The 18405-nt window shown below is 50.0% G+C and overlaps 1 protein-coding gene across 2 annotated transcripts in view; it reads left to right on the forward strand.

The window, feature by feature from the left end:
- RAB6B (RAB6B, member RAS oncogene family) overlaps nt 1-18405 on the forward strand; it is a 59334-nt gene that overhangs the window by 15160 nt on the left and 25769 nt on the right. Inside the window, exons 1-2 of one of the 2 annotated variants that reach the window (XM_061421201.1) lie at nt 9219-9412; nt 13634-13692. In XM_061421201.1, the coding sequence (XP_061277185.1) occupies nt 13663-13692 (30 nt within the window). In that variant the 5' untranslated portion in view covers nt 9219-9412; nt 13634-13662. Of the gene's footprint in view, nt 1-9218; nt 9413-13633; nt 13693-18405 lie in introns of those variants that run through there. The other variant, XM_061421198.1, reaches the window with a different exon arrangement.

The raw sequence follows: 18405 nt of genomic DNA on the forward strand, positions 1-18405 counted from the left end.
TGTGTGTGTGTGTGTGTATTGCATGCATCTTGGTGAGCATGTGCCTGTGTGGTTCTGCCGGGTTCTGCCCACCAAGCTGGCCTGTCAAGGCTTGCTCCCTCTCCAGTCTGTGGTTAGAAGGGCTCACAGCAATTCCCACCCAGCGAGGTCCTGGTTCTCTGTGAAGACTGTTGATGCCAAGTACAGTTATATTCTAGTTCCTTAGGAAGTTTTCATGTTGACCAGAATGTTTAATCAGAACAAGCCATTTCCTGAATGTGTTCAGAATCTGAGAGACTTGGATATAGTGTTATGCACTATATGTATATGTGTGCATACTTTTAAAAAAATCATCTTGTTAACTTTTTTCCTTTAACTTTTTATTAAAATTTTATTTTAAATAAAATTTTATTTAAAATTATGCCAAAATAAGTTTAGGCTTGTAGAAAGTTGTAGGAATATTATGAAGACTTTCCATATGCCTTTTACCCAGAATGATAACTTTTTACTTGTCTCATGGTATTCATGGCACTTCTGTGAGGTAGGCATTTCTTCCCCCATTGGACAGATAAGGACTCTGAGCCTCAGAGAAGATAGTGACTAACTCAAGACCACACAGTGGCAGAGCCAGGGTTAAAATCTAGGACTGTCAGTGGGTGTACTAACCTTGTGTGGTGTGTGAATGTGTTGCTGTCCTGCTTCCTCTGTCCCCAGAACTTCCTTTCTTGTGTTGTAGGTCTGCTAGCTAGAAATAGTCTTGGTACCTGACTTTTTTTATTTCACTTCGGTTTTTGAAAGATCTTTGCTGGGTATAGAATTCTGTGATGACAGTATTTTTCTTCCAGTCCTTCAAATGTATCGCTTCATTTTCTTCTTGTTTGCATGGCTTCTGACAAGGTAACAAAGATTTTTCTTCTGTGTTCTCTTAGGTCTGTGATCCAATAACTTTCTTATTTTTGTTTAAACAGTCAGGTGTCTCTTAAAGATATTTAACTGATATGAAAGAAATTTTACATATTTAGCCATGTAGTGACCATTCCCTGTGTTTACCATTCCTTTATCTGGATCTGCATTTCTATTTGGTGTCATTTCACCTTTTCCTGGAAGACCACCTGTAACATTCCTTGTTATGAGAGTCTTCTGGTGATTAAGTCTATGAGCTTTTGAATATTTGAAAAAGTTTTTTATTTCATTCTTGTTTTTGAAAGATGTTAGCTTGTATATGTCTTAAAGTTACAGAATTCTAGATTAATACAATTTTCTTTCAGCACTTTACTGGTATTGCTCCATTGTCTTCTTGCTTGCATTGTTTCTGAGGAAAAGTTCCTGTCTTCCTTATATTTGTTTCTCTGTATATAATGTGTTATTTTTCCCTGGCTCTTCTTATGATTTTCTCTGTATCACTGATTTGGTACAGTTTGATGATGATGTAACTTTGTTTGGTTTCTTTTATGTTTCCTTTGCTTGGGGGTTGTTGAACTTTTTGGATCTATGGGTTTATATTTTCTCTCAAATTCAGAGATTTGCAGTAAAACTTTCTTCAAATCTTTCAAGGACTCCAATTACATGTATGTTAGTCTACTTGATGTCATCCCATAGCTCACTGATACTCCAATAATTTATTTCTTTTCTTTTTAACTTTGAATTTTATTTTAGATACTAATATGTCTTCAAGTTCATTAATCTTTTCTTCTGTAGTTAATCTGGGATTAATCTGATGGGGAAAGAGTGGAAACAGTGGAAACAGTGTCAGACTTTATTTTTTGGGGCTCCAAAATCACTGCAGATGGTGACTGCAGCCATGAAATTAAAAGACGCTTACTCCTTGGGAGAAAAGTTATGACCAACCTAGATAGCATATTGAAAAGCAGAGACATTACTTTGCCAACAAAGGTCCATCTAGTCAAGGCTAGGGTTTTTCCAGTGGTCATGTATGGATGTCAGAGTTGGACTGTGAAAAAAGCTGAGCACTGAAGAATTGATGCTTTTGAACTGTGGTGTGGGAGAAGACTCCTGAGAGTCCCTTGAACTGCAAAGAGATCCAACCAGTCCATTCTAAAGGAGATCAGCCCTGTATGTTCTTTGGAAGGAATGATGCTAAAGCTGAAACTCCAGTAATTTGGCCACCTCATGCGAAGAGTTGACTCATTGGAAAAGACTCTGATGCTGGGAGAGATTGGGGGCAGGAGGAGAAGGGGACAACAGAGGATGAGATGGCTGGATGGCATCACCGACTCGATGGACGTGAATTTGAGTGAACTCCGGGAGTTGGTGATGGACAGGAAGGCCTGGCATGTGGCGATTTTGGCGTTGCAAAGAGTCAGACATGACTGAGCGACTGAACTGAACCGAATCCAATCTAACATGTTTTTCATCTCCCACATTATAGTTTTTAGGAGGATGAGTTGTGTCTTTTTAAATATCTCTGTTTAACTTTTTAAAAGAGTACTTATTTGGCTGTGTTGGGTCTTAGTTGCAGCATGTGGGGTGTTCAGTGCATCACGGGACCTTTCACTGAGGTGCACAGGCTCTCTAGTTGTGGCATGTGAGCTTAATTGCCCTGTGGCATGTGAGACCTTAGTTCCCCTACCAAGGATCAAACCTGTGTCCTGCATTGCAAGGTGGATCTTAACCACTGGACCACAAGGGAAATCTCTGTTTAACTTTTTGAACATATGAAATGCAGTCATAATAATTGTTTTTTTTTTTTATAATTGTTTGCTAATTCTAACATTTGTGTCAGTTTCAATTGATTTTTTCCCTCCTTATTAAGGATCTATTGCTTCTTTTCATGCCTAGTAATTTTTTATTGGATGCTAGACATTGTGAATCTTGTCATGTTGTGTATTGTACAGTTTTTGTATTTCTATAGATATTCCTAGGATTTGTTAGCTGGGACTGGTGGTGCTCAGTCTGGGGCTAATTATCTCCTACTGTTGAGGCACAGCCCTTCTGAGTTCTTGCCCCAATGTCCCATGAATGAGGAATCTTTTCACTCTGGCTGGTAGGAGCAGGCACTATCCCAGGTCTGTGTGGATGCCAGGCAGTGTTTCCTTTTTAACCCATTTGGATGGTTCTTTCCCAAGTCTTGAGCAGTATTTTTTTTTGGTACATCTTTAATGAGCAATCCTTAGCCAAAGACTTAAGGGAGTCACTTTGCAGACCTCTGGTGTTCCCTCTCCCTCTCTGTACCTCCTTTTTCTCTTGTGAACTTTAGCTGCCTTGTTTTCTCTGGACTCTTAGCTCTGTCTCCCTACTGTCTGTCCCATGGCCTGAAATTTTCTCAAAGCAACAATCTGAAGCAATTAGGGAGTTCACCTCATTTGTTTCATATCCCTCAGGGTTTATTGACCTTCATTGCCTGATGTACTGTCTTGTCTTATTATGTTTTGTCTGTATTTTGGTTGTTTCCAGTGGGAAGACAAATCTGATCCTTATTACATGATGTTGACTGGAAGGTAACATCCTTTGGTCTTTGGCTTTTCATTTAATCATTTATTTGTAGGGGACACCGGTCTAGGCCTATGAATGAGAACATTGGCTTGGGCAGTGGTGTTGTCTGGTCTGATTAGCATCCTTGGTTTTCATCTGCAGTGTTTTACAATTAATTATATAAACATGTAAATTTGCTGCATGATTTCTGTACTCCAGAATCTTTGCAAGAACTTTCTGCTGTTCAACTCTTACTGAAAACTCATTATTAAAAGCTAGTTTGGTTGTATCTTATGAATACTGTGAATTGTACAGTTGGTCATGTTAACTTTTTTTTGCTTGACTTTTTTGACTGTCAGGAGTCTTGGGCAATATCTTAGTCTGACTTTAATGATTGAGTAATATATTTTAAGATGTATGTCTGTGAACAAACTTTTTTGGTCCAGCCTTCTCTTTTTAGCTTATTTGTCCTTTGTCTTATATAGCTCTCAAAGTTCTTAGTTGCAAATAAGAAAACTCTATTCTCACTCTCCAGTTGATTCAGGCAGACAGTCAATGTATCAGAGCAATGACTAGGGATCTCAGAGTCTCTGGGAGGCTCAGAGGACCAGGCTTGGAGCAGCAGCCTGAGTCATACCAGGACTGGTCCAGGGGGAGAGACAGTCCCTGTGCTGAGAACTGGCAAAGACTGATGCTGAAACCCACGTCATGGCTGCCCCTGCATGCAGAATCCAGGGACATCCCACACCTCACTAGATTCATTTCTGGTGAGTCTCACGTGAGTATCTAGTGGGAGAAGCCTAAGTCAGGTGCCTCCAACAGAGCTGCAAGAGAGGCTGCTGGACTGGGGAGGATGGTGTTAGACCTCCCCAGTGTAGTAGGGGCATTCAAAGGGATTGGCAGCTATTCACTATTGTTATTGATAGGTAGCTATTATATCCTGATATTATTTTAAACAGTGATAGCTTCAAAATTCACCAGTGATCCTTTTGTGGGGAGAAACAGGAGAGGGTTAATGCAGATGAGTGCAGGTACTCCTGTGCACAGCTCCCAGCCCGGTGCACCCTCCCGGGGCCCCTCAATCCTCTGTTCTTCCACCAGAGCAGACAATGAAGCACAGACCCTTCTTGTGCTCTCAGGGCTCCAGGTTGATGCAGGTGGGAGTGGGCGTGACAAGTTTGAAGGTTAATAAGAACCAAGGGTCAGAGGGACTTCACTCACAGCAGAAAATGAGCCCCTCCCTTGGTCCTTTTATCCAGCTGCATTTCAGGCTTGGTAATCATTGTCACTCGCCTCAAAGTGGAAGCAGCCCTTAAAGACCACCTAGCCTGACCTCATTGGAATAATATCCTCTTAGCTACGTAAGTGGCAAAGCTGAGATATACATTGGTGGGGGGTACAGAGTGAATGACACCCTACTGCCCCTGACCCAGGACAGACTTTCCTGGTGTCCTGGGCTCAGACAGAGCAGATGGGGACAGGTGGAGGATAGCAGGGAAGCAAGAGCATCAGGGATGGACCAGGCTCCTAACTGGAGCAGGAGAAAGGCCTGGGCCAGACCAGCTCCCCCTGACACTGTCCTGTGACCCCTTCTTTGGCTTCTTCCCCCCTCCTCCTTCCTCTGTTCTGTCTTCCCTGGATCCCCCAGTGAGGCCCAGGTGACTGAGCATCCTCTGGCAGAGGGAATTAACACACTTAATTAAAGTGTCCAATGAAGAGCTTTGCATACTTCTTAATTACAGTTTGAGTCCTTTGGGGGATGGTTTGAAATGGAAGTTTCATGTGTTTCCTCGTTCAGCCTACGGTGAGCCAGCTGGCCCCTCAGGGCTCAGGTAGGAGCTGGCAGAGCCCTATTCTGCGGCAGCGTTTCTCAGCACAAGGCGGCAGGGCGTGTGCAGTGGGAGCCTGGCCCCTGGGCCCCCATGCTTGTCCACCTTGCAGGAGGGTGGGCCTGGGTTTTCTGGTTGTGAAAACAGAACAAAAGGAAACAAGAATCTGACAGATGAAGCTCGTGTCTCCAGCTGTCGTTCTTGTCACTGCAGGGCCTGGGGGCTGTGTAGCCCATGGTCAGGCAGTAATGGGGGGCTTTGTGGACAGGGTGTGCAGGGGAATGGTGGAGCCTTCTTCCCAGGCCCTGCAGAGCAGGGACACTAAACAGGGAGGGCCTGGCCACCTTCCCAGCATCAGGATGAGGACTGGACCCCTTGGTGGGCAGCCCTTCCCAGCATCTCCCATTTATGTTCTGTAAACTGAGCTGATGGGAGATCTGAGTCAGCCGGGCCCATCCTAGGAGTGGGTTGCTTGGCCTGAGCCTTGGGGAAGCAGATTTGCCTTTTTAGCCCTGAGTGACAGCCCCGTGTGACAGCTGTGGACATTTCTGCGACCTGGGTTGGCTGATAGGGTCTCTGGGCCAAGGATGCAGAGACCCTTTCCCTTCTCTAAAAACACAGGGGTCTAAGAGGAGGGCAGCCCGCCACAGCAGCCTGGAGATGGCAGTGAGCCCTGCTTTCCTATCTCCCACTCTGGGCGCAGCCCTCTGACCCCAAGGAGGACCAGACAGGACCCACCGACCATTCAATGGCCCCCCTGCACTGGTGTGGGCGGTAAACACGAGCATGCCACAGAGAACAGATTTTGGGGCAAGGTTCGGGCGTGGATCAGCAAGGGGGACCCTCTTCAGGTGGGGCATGTGCTGCCAGGCCTTGGCAGGACCCTCCATCAAGTCTCCAGCTAATTTCTTAGGCCCATTTCTGGCCCTCATGGATATCTCTCTACCTCCACCCACACCACTGTAGAGATGACAGGGCAGAGAGGAGTCCTTCACAGAGGGAGATGATGTTGCACTGGGGTCTGGGGGCTCACAGCCTACTCAGGTGTCAGCCTGTGACCTGGGTACCAGCTGTGCCCAGGAGCTCTCATGGGCACTGACCCCAGACTCCTGGGAGTCTGTGGCTTCAGGTAGTAGCAGTGGTGAGATGTGGGTAAGGGATAGCTGTGTGCAGAGGACGCCTTAGCCTCATGTCACCAGACCTGTCTGGTCACTCCCCTGGGAATGTCACTCCCTTGATGTGTCGTCTCCACCCGTCAAGACCCAGCCCGAGTGCCACCTCCTGTGGGTTGTTGTTCAGTCACTCAGTCGTGTCTGACTCTTAGTGACTGTAGCACACTAGGCTTCCCTGTCCTTCACCATCTCCTGGAGCTTACTCATGTCCATTGAGTCAGTGATGCCATCCAACCACCTCATCCTCTGTCATCCCCTTCTCCTGCCTTCAGTCTCTCCCAGCATCAGGTCTTTTCTTTTATGGTTAATATTACTTGCGCTCTACAGAAGAAGTAATTACTGGATTTTTCTGCTTCCATTTCAACTTTGGAAACAGGTATTAATAGTTTCTTATGAAGTTACACATACACAAACCCTTTGATCTTGAAATGTTTACTTCTAGGTTTTTCCCCAAGAGAAATGAAAACATAGATCCATAAAAAAAATGTGGGTACAAATGTTCATAGCACATCATGTTGTTCTTGTTTGGTCACTAAGTCATGTCCAACTCTTGGCTACTCCGTACACCGCAGTGCACCAGACTTCCCTTGTCCTTCACTATCTCCTGGAGTTTGCTGACACTCATGTTCATTGAGTCAGTGATGCTGTCTAACCATCTCATCCTCTGCTGCCCCCTTCTTCTTTTGGCTTCAGTCTTTCCCAGCATCAGGGTCTTTTCCACTGAGTTGGCTCTTCACATCAGGCGGCCTAAGTATTAAAGCTTCAGTTTCAACATTAGTCCTTCCAATGAATATTCAGTGTTGATTTTCTTTAGGATTGACTGGTTTGATCTCCTTGCAGTTCAAGGGACTCTCAAGAGTCTTCTCCAGCACCACAGTTTGAACGTATCAATTCTTTGGCACTCAGTCTTCTTTATGGTCCAACTTTCACATCTGTATATGACTACTGGAAAAACCATACTTTGACCATATGGACTGTTGTTGGCAAAGTAATGTCTCTGCTTTTTAATATGCTGTCTAGGTTTGTTACAACTTCCTGCAGGACACCTCTGCAGTTCCCCAGCAGAGAGTGACCTTGCCCTTTTTTTTGTCTCAACTTGCGTTGCCTCTTGGGTGTTTACACCTGACTCTGGCTCTGTCAGCTTAGCCAGGCCCCTGCTGCAGGGCAGAGGGTCATATGCTTTCCACTGTGGATTCTGTGCCTAGCCTGGGTCTAGCACAGAATGAGCCCCCGGTGGGTGTTTGAGCAAGTAGAGATGCCTCACATCCTCTGTTGCTACCTAGAAGCCACCTGAAAGTACAAAAATCCATTTTCCTGGGACCTGCACTGAGATGGGGAGTGGGGGTCATGGGAGACTGGGGAAGTAAATGGCCCCATGGGTGAGGTCCAGGTGAATGCTGCTGGCTATAGCTTTGATAGCATTGACTATACAGACGTTGGTCAGCAAAGTGATACTCTTCTTTTTAATATGTTTAGGCTTGTCATAGCTTTCCTTTCAAGGATCAAGTGTCTTAATTTCATGGCTGCAGTCACCATCTGCAGTGATTTTGGAGCCCAAGAAAATAAAATCTGTCACTGATTCTGTTTTATCCCCTTCTATTTGACATGAATTGATGGGACTGGATGCCATGATCTTAGTTTTTGAATGAATGTTGAGTTTCAAGCCAGCTTTTTCCCTCTCCTCTTTCACCCTTATCAAGAGGCTCTTTAGTTCCTCTTCACTTTCTGCCATTAGAGTGGTATCCTATGCATATCTGAGGTTGTTGATATTTCTCCTGGCAACCACTCCAAAATTTAGTGGCTCAAGACAATGAGGCTATATTCTTTGCTCAGGAATCTATAGTTTGGGCAGGTCCTAGCAGGCAGGGAAAGGGTGTCTCTGATCCACTTTAATGGCTCCAAGGGTGGGCTCGAGTCACCTGAAGGCTCCCCCACCCACAGGTCTGCTGGCTGGGGGTCTCCATTTCTTGCCATATGGGTGTCTCCGTGTGGTCCTCCTGTGTGTAGGCTGCCTTCGGCGTCCTCTCAGCATGGCGACGGGATTGGAGGGCCAGCTTCCAGACTGTGAGGGAGCTGGAGCGCTCCAGACAGAAGCTGTGCTGCCTTTTCTGACCTTGCCTTTGGAGTCACACACACTGCCATTTCTACCATAGTCACAGGCCTGCAAATTTCGCCCCGGAGAGAGTGACAGCGGTGCACTGTAAGGAGAGCGTGTGGGCTGGGGCATATTTTGTGAGCCATCATGGACATTACGATCTGCCACACCTTTCCCACCGCCTTTCTGCGTAAGACCCTTCGGAAGCTCCTGCCATGCCTGGGAGGGAATTGTGCTCCGTGGTGTGGCCACAGGCCTGGCCATCTAGCCCTGGCCCACTGGGCTTGCTTCTGGTTTGGGTTTAAGTCAACCCGGTGCCCATACAGAGCTCCCTTGAACAGTGTTTGTTATCTATTCCTCACACACCTGGTTGGGCCCCATTTCCCCTGAGACCAAGGTCAGACGTGGACCTGGAGGGCCCCAGTGTGTCCCCAGGCCTCCTGGCCAGGCTGCTGCCCCTCCTCCACTGTAATTAGCCTGTTGCTTCCCATCCCGTCGCCTCACACAAGTGTCTTGTCTCCCTGCCTCAGCACTCACACTGTTCCCTCTGCTTGAAATACCTGTTCCCCTCCAAACCCCCGCTTCCCGCTGGGCTGCTCCCCACCACTTGTGGCCTTCCTGACTACCAAGCCACACCCCAGAACCCATGCCCTTTGTGACCTCCTGCTCTGCTGCTGGCCAGACCTTTCCATAAACCAGCGCAACGTCCTGCACGCGGTGAGTCTTAGGCGTCATACCTGGGTTTCCACATCAGCTCCACTGCTTCCCAGCCACATGACCGTGGAGATAAGAACCACCTTATTGGATACCGATGAGGATTAATGAGGAAACCTAAGAATTTCTTGTGTGGTGCTGAGTAGAAGATCAGTAAGAACGTTTCCATTCCTTCTTTCTGGAGCTTCCTAGTAAGTGCTCAGGATGAATTTTCTCACCCTCATTTGGGTGAAAGAGGGAAAATGTATCTCCCTGCTTAATCCTGTGGGCCTAAACCGCCAGAAGATTACGAGAATATTACCGAGCTGTGAGCAGAGAGGAAAAAGCTCAGTAATGATTTGCTTGCTTATTTTTAATAAAACCCTGCCAGAAGAGCTGAATCTTTGCTCCTGAAAAGAGCTCTGCATTGCTGTGGTGGTATCTGAGAGCTGTCCTTAGGGCAGTGGGGCAGTGTGACCTTGAGAACAGAGCTGTGTGGGCAGGACGGCCCTCCAATAGGATGCAGGGGGCCGCAGAAGGATGGGGGGGACCTCAGAGGAGGGCCTCCTTCCCCTCCCCCACCCCTCCTTCTCCTTTCCCACCCCCTCCTTCCCCTCCCCCACCCCTCCTTCCCCTTCCCCACCCCCTCCTTCCCCTCCCCCTCCTTCCCCTCCCCCACCCCGCCTTCTCCTTCCCCTCCCCCACCCCTCCTTCTCCTTCCCCTCCCCCACCCCTCCTTCCCCTCCCCCACCCAGCCCTGTCTGAGCTGCTTGAATGTGTGGCCCCTCTGGGGCCTCCCCTTGGCCACAGCCCAGTGGCAGTGCCCAGGCAGGTGATGGTTCCAGCTGTCCTGCTGCTCTTTGTGGCGAGCCTGAGAGTGACCCGGTAGGTGGGTTCTCCGTATCCAGGTTCCAGCACCTTCCACCTGGGGCAGCTGTTGAAGGCGGGGTGTGGGGTCAGGAAGAGGCCTCTGCCCTTCAAGGGGAGAGGAGTGTGGACGCAGGGGCCCCTTGACCCGCCCTACTTCTCAACATGACACAGGGCAGCAGTAGGTGAGAGGCTCCTCGGTAAAGCTCTGTCTCAGGGCCCTGGGGCCAAAGTGTGGAGGCTCCTTTCCTGCTGCTGTTGCCGGACAGCATTGCCTGGGGCTCTACTCTGAGGGGTGACCAGTCCCCTTCAGGCTGGTGAGCCCCGCCCCAGAGCCCCGAGGCCACGGATCAGGGTGGAGGCCCGGCAGTCAGTCTTAGCCAAATTGGGGCCGGGCAGGACGCACTGGCCACAGACACACCGGCCACACTTGCCTGCAGTGAAGGGTGCAGACCCAGGCCCAGGCGAGGAGGAGGCCTCCAAGTAGGGAGGCCAAGTGGACAGGTTCAGACAGAGTCTGAGCCACGCTGGCCCGGCAGCCGTGGAAAGAGTATGGGTGGTCTTGGGGAAGCTCTGAGGCAGGCAAGAGGAGGGCTTCTGTTCTGAGAAATGAAAAAAACTGACCTGGAAGAATGGTGGGAAGAAAACATTCCCTTTTGCATCAAATCCATAATGAGGCTGTCATTCAGTACGGGCCTCAGTTTGGGGTGCTGTACCCCACGTGTCTTAACCCATCCATCCTTGATTTTCTAAGCCTTCCTTTTGCTTAAATTCCTAGTTTCTGGCCTTCTAGGTTGGATCAAGCACTGCCCAAGTAGGGGGAAACCCTGCCTCCTGCCCATCCAAGAAAAAGGTTCCTTGGCTTAGGCAAAGCCATTCCTGGGGTTCCATGACATCTACAGTGGTGGCAGTGATGACCTGGCAGAATCCTGCAACCCAGCACGATCCAGAGATGCTGAGGAGCATGAGGCATAGGAACTCAGTCCCTGGTCTGACCGCCTCATCCTGGCCCCACTCAGCTTTGGCCCTGGGCAAGGAGCTGGCAGCTTGTTTCCCCTTGTGTAAAATGGAGATGCATAAGTACCCAACTCAGAGTTGAGGACTAACCAGGGTGGACTTGGGGGCTTACTGTTGCTGCAAGCACAGAAGTCCTACAGGCTTTAGGCAGGCAGGTATCCCGTCTCCCCCGTTTATTGCTGCCGTGTAAATCTGTGTCTGGCACAGCCCCTGCGGTGTGTGTGACACAACCTCCGTAAATACATGGTTCAGGTGGTCATCTTTTATGGGTCTGTGAGAAAGCCGAGAAAATACTGACTCTGGCCAGGACCCCATGCCTAAAAGGTTGTCCTGTGCGGTCCCCAAAACGCTGCTTGTTTCTTGGGCATTTTCTCCTCTTGCCTAGCCATTACCCTGCAAGCCACTGGGGAGCCACTGGTTGTGGCTGGTGCCCCTAGAAGGGACTTGGCAGAGAAGCCTTGCAGAGATTTCTGCTCTCTCAGCTCCTCCACGAGCCTCCTGTTCCCTCAGTGGCTTTTAGGGGATTCTGCTGTCTCTCCTTCCTGTCCTGGGGAGGAGCCTGTTGGAGGAAAGGACTGTGTCCCTTCCCCGAGGTGTAAGGTGCTGCGTGTCACCACAGACGGGAGCTCCCAGCAGGCCGTGCAGTGCCTCTGTACCTGAGGCTGCAGGAACTTGCCGTTGCTCTTGGAAGAGGAGGATCCATTCACTCCCTGATTTCATCCTCTTCCTGCTGGCTTGGGGTTGCTCCACTTCTCACTCTGGGTTCCCCTAAGCAGTTAACAGCCACACTTTTCTGTGGCCTCAGAGTCAATCCTCCTAGCGTCGGAAGCCCCCACTTCTCATTTTCATGTGAATTTAAGCAGAGATTTAAAGCAATTGGAAAGCACTTTACAGATTTAATTTGTACTGGACGCCCAAAGGGCAGTTTCCAGGTAAACTTAGCCAAGAGATCCTGGGTCTATTACTGCTCACCCCAGAGATGTTCAGAAGAGAAGTGGGGCTATTCTGACAGCAGCAGATATACTGCAGTTCAGTCCTGGCACTACCTGAGCTAAGCTGGTATCAGACTGCTCAGGTTTAAGTGGGGGACTCACAGTTCCCCACTAGACTGACACCCACCTCAGACACCAGCTGTGAGTGAGGTCCCCAGGGTCCTGCACTTCTGACCAGCTGGCTACAAATCTAGGGGTTCCCCCAGCCCTCTTCAGGTTCCATAATTCACCAGAACAACTCACAGAACTCAGGAAAGCACTCTTACTTACAATTATAGTTTTACCACAAAAGATAGGAATCAGGAACAGCCCAGTGAAGAGACACAAAGGGTGGAGTCTGGGCAAGCCTGGAACCAAGCTGCATGCCTTCTCCCTGTGGAAGACGACTGCCCTTTCATTACAAATGCCGGCTGCCAGGAGAGGGCTGCCCTTGTCTGCTATACTGCTGAGGCTTCCGAACTGGAAAGGGACCTTTCCCAGGGGAGTCCCGTTGGGTTGCCTTGGCTCCGTCTAACCAGGGACCAGCCACACTGCTAGGTTCGGCCTGTGGACATCCCATCTGAGAACTGGGGAGAGGCAGAATGGAGAACTCTTGGGCGCTGGATCTTTTGCTCTCCCTGCCAGAGTTACCTGTCTCTCACAGCCCAGAGCAGAAGGGACTCTGAGCCAAGCTCAGCGGGTCCAGTCTACCTCTGAGCCTCCCAGGGCCATAGCAGAGGCTTGGTGGGATGGTGTAGCATTCCATACTGGGCCTGACCCAACAAATGTTCCTTTATCACCCTTCCTCCCCACCCAGATGCTCAGAGATGCTGCTACTGCGTTTCTGCCACTGCCAGGCCTCAGAGGACCTGCACAGGGTTAGGTCAGAAGCCAAATCCTGCAGTTTGGGAAATTAGAAGTATTTACGGGATTCCAGAGACTTCCTTTTTCCCTTAGTCCTACCAGTAGTTCTCAGTTGGAGATGTTAATGCCCTTAGGGGGATTTGCAGATGTGCAGGGGAGTCCTCGCTTGTCACAATGACTGGGGATCCTGCTGGCACTTACCCAGCAAGGTCCAGGGATGTTAAATATCCAATGAGGAGCTGGGCAGTCAGGTACACATTTTGAAGAATAGTTCTGCCCATGAGAGACACTGGGGAATGATCCATTTACTTCCCCTGCCCTCTGGTTCCTTGGAGAGTCACCTTCCTCATCAGTCTCCAGGCTAAAATAAAAGGGCGTGCCTCTATCCCAGCCTGTGACCAAGGGCAAAGTGTTATTCCCAGGTGAATGTAGGCCTGTGACAGAAGCATTCTGTAATGCACACACTTTCTCTGATCGTTCTTATATGGCTCTTATGGGTCAAGGAAGACCTGGATTTGTGTGGTAAGAGTTCACAGGGCAGGGAGTCCCCTGCAGCCCACCCAATGACCTCAGTGTCCCCACCTCCCACTCTGTTTCTGAATCTCATCTTTTCCTCTGGGCTTTTTGATTTCATTATCTGTTTTCATGGCATGAAATGTGTTTAGAGGAGCCTGGCCCGGATCACAGCTGAACCCCTCTCTTCTTGTTTTACAGTCGGGAAGACATCGCTGATCACACGGTTCATGTACGACAGCTTCGACAACACGTACCAGGTGAGTTCCTGGGTCCCTGCCCCTCACTAAGCCTCATGGTGTTTGTAGCCTTGATGGCTGCCTGGACACCATGCCAGCCACCCTCCCAGGACTGCTGATGCTGGAGGAGAGTAGGGTGTGCATGGGGTCCAGGGCATCTATGTTGCCTTGGAGGAGCCTCCCATTTGCACCCTGGTCCCAGCCCACCAGTAAAGACCCTGAGCCCTTCTGAAGCTCCAAACCTCAGTAAGAAAATGTTTCCAGGAGAGAAAGGACAGCTTTCAGTTTGTGTTCTCCTGCCCCCGTGGCAGGTCTAAATCATTACAGTGTTTGGATTCTTGAGAGTCATCATATGGAGGTGGATGGACAAGATTCTAAATGAGGGTCGTGAAAGAGCAGTAGGGGAATGTGCTTCTCTAACGTGGCTGTTGGCTGGACCTTCGTGTGTGTGCACACACACACACGTGGTTGCTGGGGCCCTTCCTTCCCTGGAGAGACTAGTGTGATGGGCCTACACTGCTCTACGTGGGCAGGAGGCTAGGTGAAGTGACCTGAGTGCCCCTGGCTCTCAAGGGAGATCTGGAGTCAAACAGAAATGGCTCCAGGAGCCAAAGGCTGAGCTCTTGAAGGTCAGTATCATTTCACTTTTCTGGCACCATGGGTGAGTGGCGAGGTTTGTCAAATGAAGTGAATTCCCCTGTAATTATAGCTGTTATCATAAGGCACCAAGCTTAATCATTTCAACTATTTTTAAGAAAAAATGTATTGTTTTCTTTCTTAAGACAGACAAGTAGTAGTGCATTTTTCTAAGCCAGTGGGTTCTGGGATTAGTAGTTCTAAGGGATGTTAGTAGGTGTTTGGGGGGCAAGAGACTGAGGATCACCGGTGAACAGAATTCTCCTGCAGGACTTCTCAGGGCCTTTTCCATATCAGTGCATGGTTTTGATCTGCTGAAAGATGTAGTGTGTAGAATCTCCCACATGTATTCGGTCATGGAATACTTCTGTCATTGAGTCCTCAAAGGATAAATATTTATAGAACACCCTGAGGACTGTTGTGCTAAGAGGTTTCCCCACCTTCCCGGACTTACAGAACATGCAGAGCACAGCTCACTGCCAATTATAGTTCTGTGTCTAGTCTTTAGTCTGTCTCACTCTGGACCAGTCAGCATGCCTGCCTAAAATACAGCCCCTTTCTCTGCCTCCCTCTTATCCCTTCTTTTCTTCTGCTGTCATTTGAAATGCCAGATAACTAGTCGACTTGGTAAGAATTGACTAGAGGGGTGACCCGAGTGATGTACACAACCCTGGACATCAGCTCTGGGATGACTGTCTCAGCCACACTTTGTCTCGTTTGGTACAGGCCACGCTCTCTACCAGGGTGGGCTTGCCAGAGGCCTCTCTTCCCTGCAAGGGGAGTCTTCCTGCATCACTTTACATCTGAATCACAGCTCTTTAACTTCAGTTCTTAAGTCTGACTTGGTGTTCACTTGTGTGTGTGTATGAATGATCTCACAGAGATTATTTTGATTATTTGATCTTTCAAGTGTTGTAATACTTATAATACTTGTTGATGCCCCATTGATAATAGTGACACTCCTGGCTGGTTGGTATTCCTGGCAGTGATGGGCAGCAGAGGAGGCCTCAAGGTCCTTGCAGTGGCCCTCAAGAGCCTCAGTGGTCCTTTGTTGTGGATCAAAGCCTCAACTTCTCCCCATGTTGTTTGAGTCCCTCAAAATCTCAGCCGACCTCTATCTTCAGTGTCATCTCCCATGACCCACTGCTTGTCCCATGTCCTGTGGTCCAGGGGCCTCCCTGCTTGCTGCTCCCAAGTCAGTGACACTCTGAGGCCTCCAACACTGGGTTTATGGTGTCAGCTTTGCTGGAATGCCCTTCCCATTCCTCCTCTCTGCTGTGAAATGTTCTTCTGACTCACCAAGGCTCAAGTGCATGTCTGCCTGTGGTTGGGCCGTGCCATGCTCTGTGCCCCATGGTTGGGCCGTGCCATGCTCTGTGCCCGTGGTTGGGCTGTCCCCATACTCTGTGCCCCATGGTTGGGTCGTGCCATGCTCTGTGCCCCATGGTTGGGCGGTGCCATGCTCTGTGTCCCGTGGTTGGGCCATGCCACACTCTGTGCCCCGTGGTTGGGCCGTGCCATGCTCTGTGCCCCGTGGTTGGGCCGTGCCATGCTCTGTGCCCCGTGGTTGGGCCATGCCACACTCTGTGCCCCGTGGTTGGGCCATGCCACACTCTGTGCCCCGTGGTTGGGCCGTGCCACGCTCTGTGCCCCGTGGTTGGGCCGTGCCATGCTCTGTGCCCCATGGTTGGGCCGTGCCATGCTCTGTGCCCCATGATTGGGCCGTGCCCATGCTCTGTGCCCCGTGGTTGGGCCATGCCATGCTCTGTGCCCCATGGTTGGGCTGTGCCATGCTCTGTGCCCCTCTGCAGCTCCCTCTCCCCAGTATGCCGTCCTCCTGACTCTACAGGAACACCTCCTGCTTTGGCTGCTGGATGGGCTCTCGGCTTGGCTGAGGCCTGGACCCCTCAGATTCAATGCCGCGTTCAGGGGCCCTCCCAGGGCCTGCCCACAGCTGGTGTCAGTTGCCACAGTGGCGTCAGGAGGGACTGTCTGCCTTGATTTTTAGACCCCATCACACTAAGTTGCCACAGTGGCCCCGTGTCAATGTCCAGTGTCGTGGAAACAAGCAATGAAAGCCCAAGTGCCCTCCCCACCGCAGGCTCTTCTGACTTCTTTTTTTTTTGACTGCAGGTGGAATTTCTTTCCTAATAGCTTCTAACATGGTAATTAGGCTGGGAGGCTGGGGCTCCAATTCTGTGCATACACAGGCCCATTTTAATAAATTCTCTGGAGATGGAGAGAGGGAAACGTTAGTTTTTCTTAACATGATGGCAGAGGCACTTGGGAAGTAGACACCAGCCCCGAGGGCTCTGGGGATGTTCCCAGTTGTCCCCTGCATGGTGCTCACTCCCGGCACTGCCCACTCATACCTCATGTATCAGCCCTGTAGCCCAGCAGCGCCCTCCCACCTCGCCTTCATTGGCTGAGGTGCCCAGACAGTTTTCAGGACTGACTCCCTCACTCCCACCTTTGCTGCGTGCCTCTGGCTCTGTCTCCTGCCCCCCTCTGCTGCTCACGTACTCTGACAACACGTTTGCCACATGCTTACTCTGTGTTGCCACAGAATCTGGCTGTGCCCTGAGGCAGGGCATGGACGGTAGAGGGTGTTCAACCTCATCCTGTTTGACAGCGAGTCCCCCTCCTACCCCCATGTCTGGGGCTGAACTTGCCTGAGGCCCCAAGGGGCTGGCATGAGGACCTGGGCATGCAGAGTGGGGTTACCCACCAGAGCTCTCTGGGATCCTGCTGATGAGGCTTTAGCGGCCCTAGAAGCTCTGTGGGGTTTGGGCTTATGGGGCAGAGTGGAGAGCTAGTGGGGCTTCCTGAAGGCTGGCTCTCATGGGAATCAAAGAAGCCAGAGTTTGTAGGAGACAGGCCTGGGGGCCTGGGCCAGGGCAGGATGGCAGTTGCAGCAGGGCCCACAGACTTGGGGCAGCTCTGCGAGTGGAAGGGCAGGGAGGGGCATCACGCATCAGTCATGCAGGGCTGAGTGAAGGGGCCTGGGCTGGACACACAGAACCGTGGGAGCAGTGAGCAGACTAGGCCTGTGTGGTGCAGAGGAGGGAGAGGCTTGAGTGGCCCTGGGTTTCTGTCCAGACACCCCGGAAGAGTGTCAGTACCGTGAACACAAAGGAAAACGAAAAGTCGAGTGGGAAGTAATGGTGGAACAGCCAAGTGCAGATGCTTGAAAATGGCATTATGTGAGTGGGCCCAGGAAGGGCTGGCAGCATCTGGATCCCTGAAGCCTCAAGAGCTGATGAGTTTCCTGGGTCGGATTGTAGACAGCAGGTGGAGGGCCAGGAAGAAAAGCCTTTCTCCACAGAACCCAAGAGGCCACGTGTGCTTAGGTGGTTACCTGGCACCTGAGGAGACAGGGGAGGGTCTACACCCCTGTCGAGGTGCTCAGAGTGGGGTCACACATGAGGAGAACTGAGTCACACACTGAGTCAGCACATCCTCTCATATTAGCTCCTCCTTTTTCTCCAAAACAATGCTGCCTTCAGAGGCCTGCGTTGAAATCCCACCGCTGTCACTTAGCTGAGAGTCTGGGCTAGCATCCTACTTTCTTAGCATTGCGTTTTTTAATCCAGAAATTATTTGGATGGCACTTAACCCCTACATCACCTAGATCAATGGCCTCAAACTTCAGCAGTAGGAATGTGGTCAATTTGTATTTAAAGCATAGCTCATGGACGCCTTAAAGCCTAGATGATGGGAAATTTTAGATCAGAAATACTGTTGATACCAATGTGCATTACATACTCTACAGAGAGCAGTACTAAACAACTCCACTGCAGATGAAGTTGATGATGATGAAGTGAAGTTAACAATAACTTGCTCACAGAGTGTTTGTATGGGAAACCGCGGCCCGCCTATCCATGCCTGCGTGTGCATCTGTGCAGAGCTCTGGCACTCTGCTGGGTGCTGCCGGGTCCCCAGGCTTCTGGCAGAACCCTGAACTCTGTCTTTGGCCAACTCTAGCAACACGATGATTTTATCATATTAATACAGTTAAGAAAGAGTTCCATGTTTCTGTGGTCAAAATGTGAGGCAGCACTCTTTTACAGTGAAATACCCCTAAATGCCAGGCAGCTT

Source organism: Bos javanicus, chromosome 1 (genome assembly GCF_032452875.1).
Source record: "Bos javanicus breed banteng chromosome 1, ARS-OSU_banteng_1.0, whole genome shotgun sequence".
In the NCBI taxonomy this organism is placed as follows: domain Eukaryota; kingdom Metazoa; phylum Chordata; class Mammalia; order Artiodactyla; family Bovidae; genus Bos; species Bos javanicus.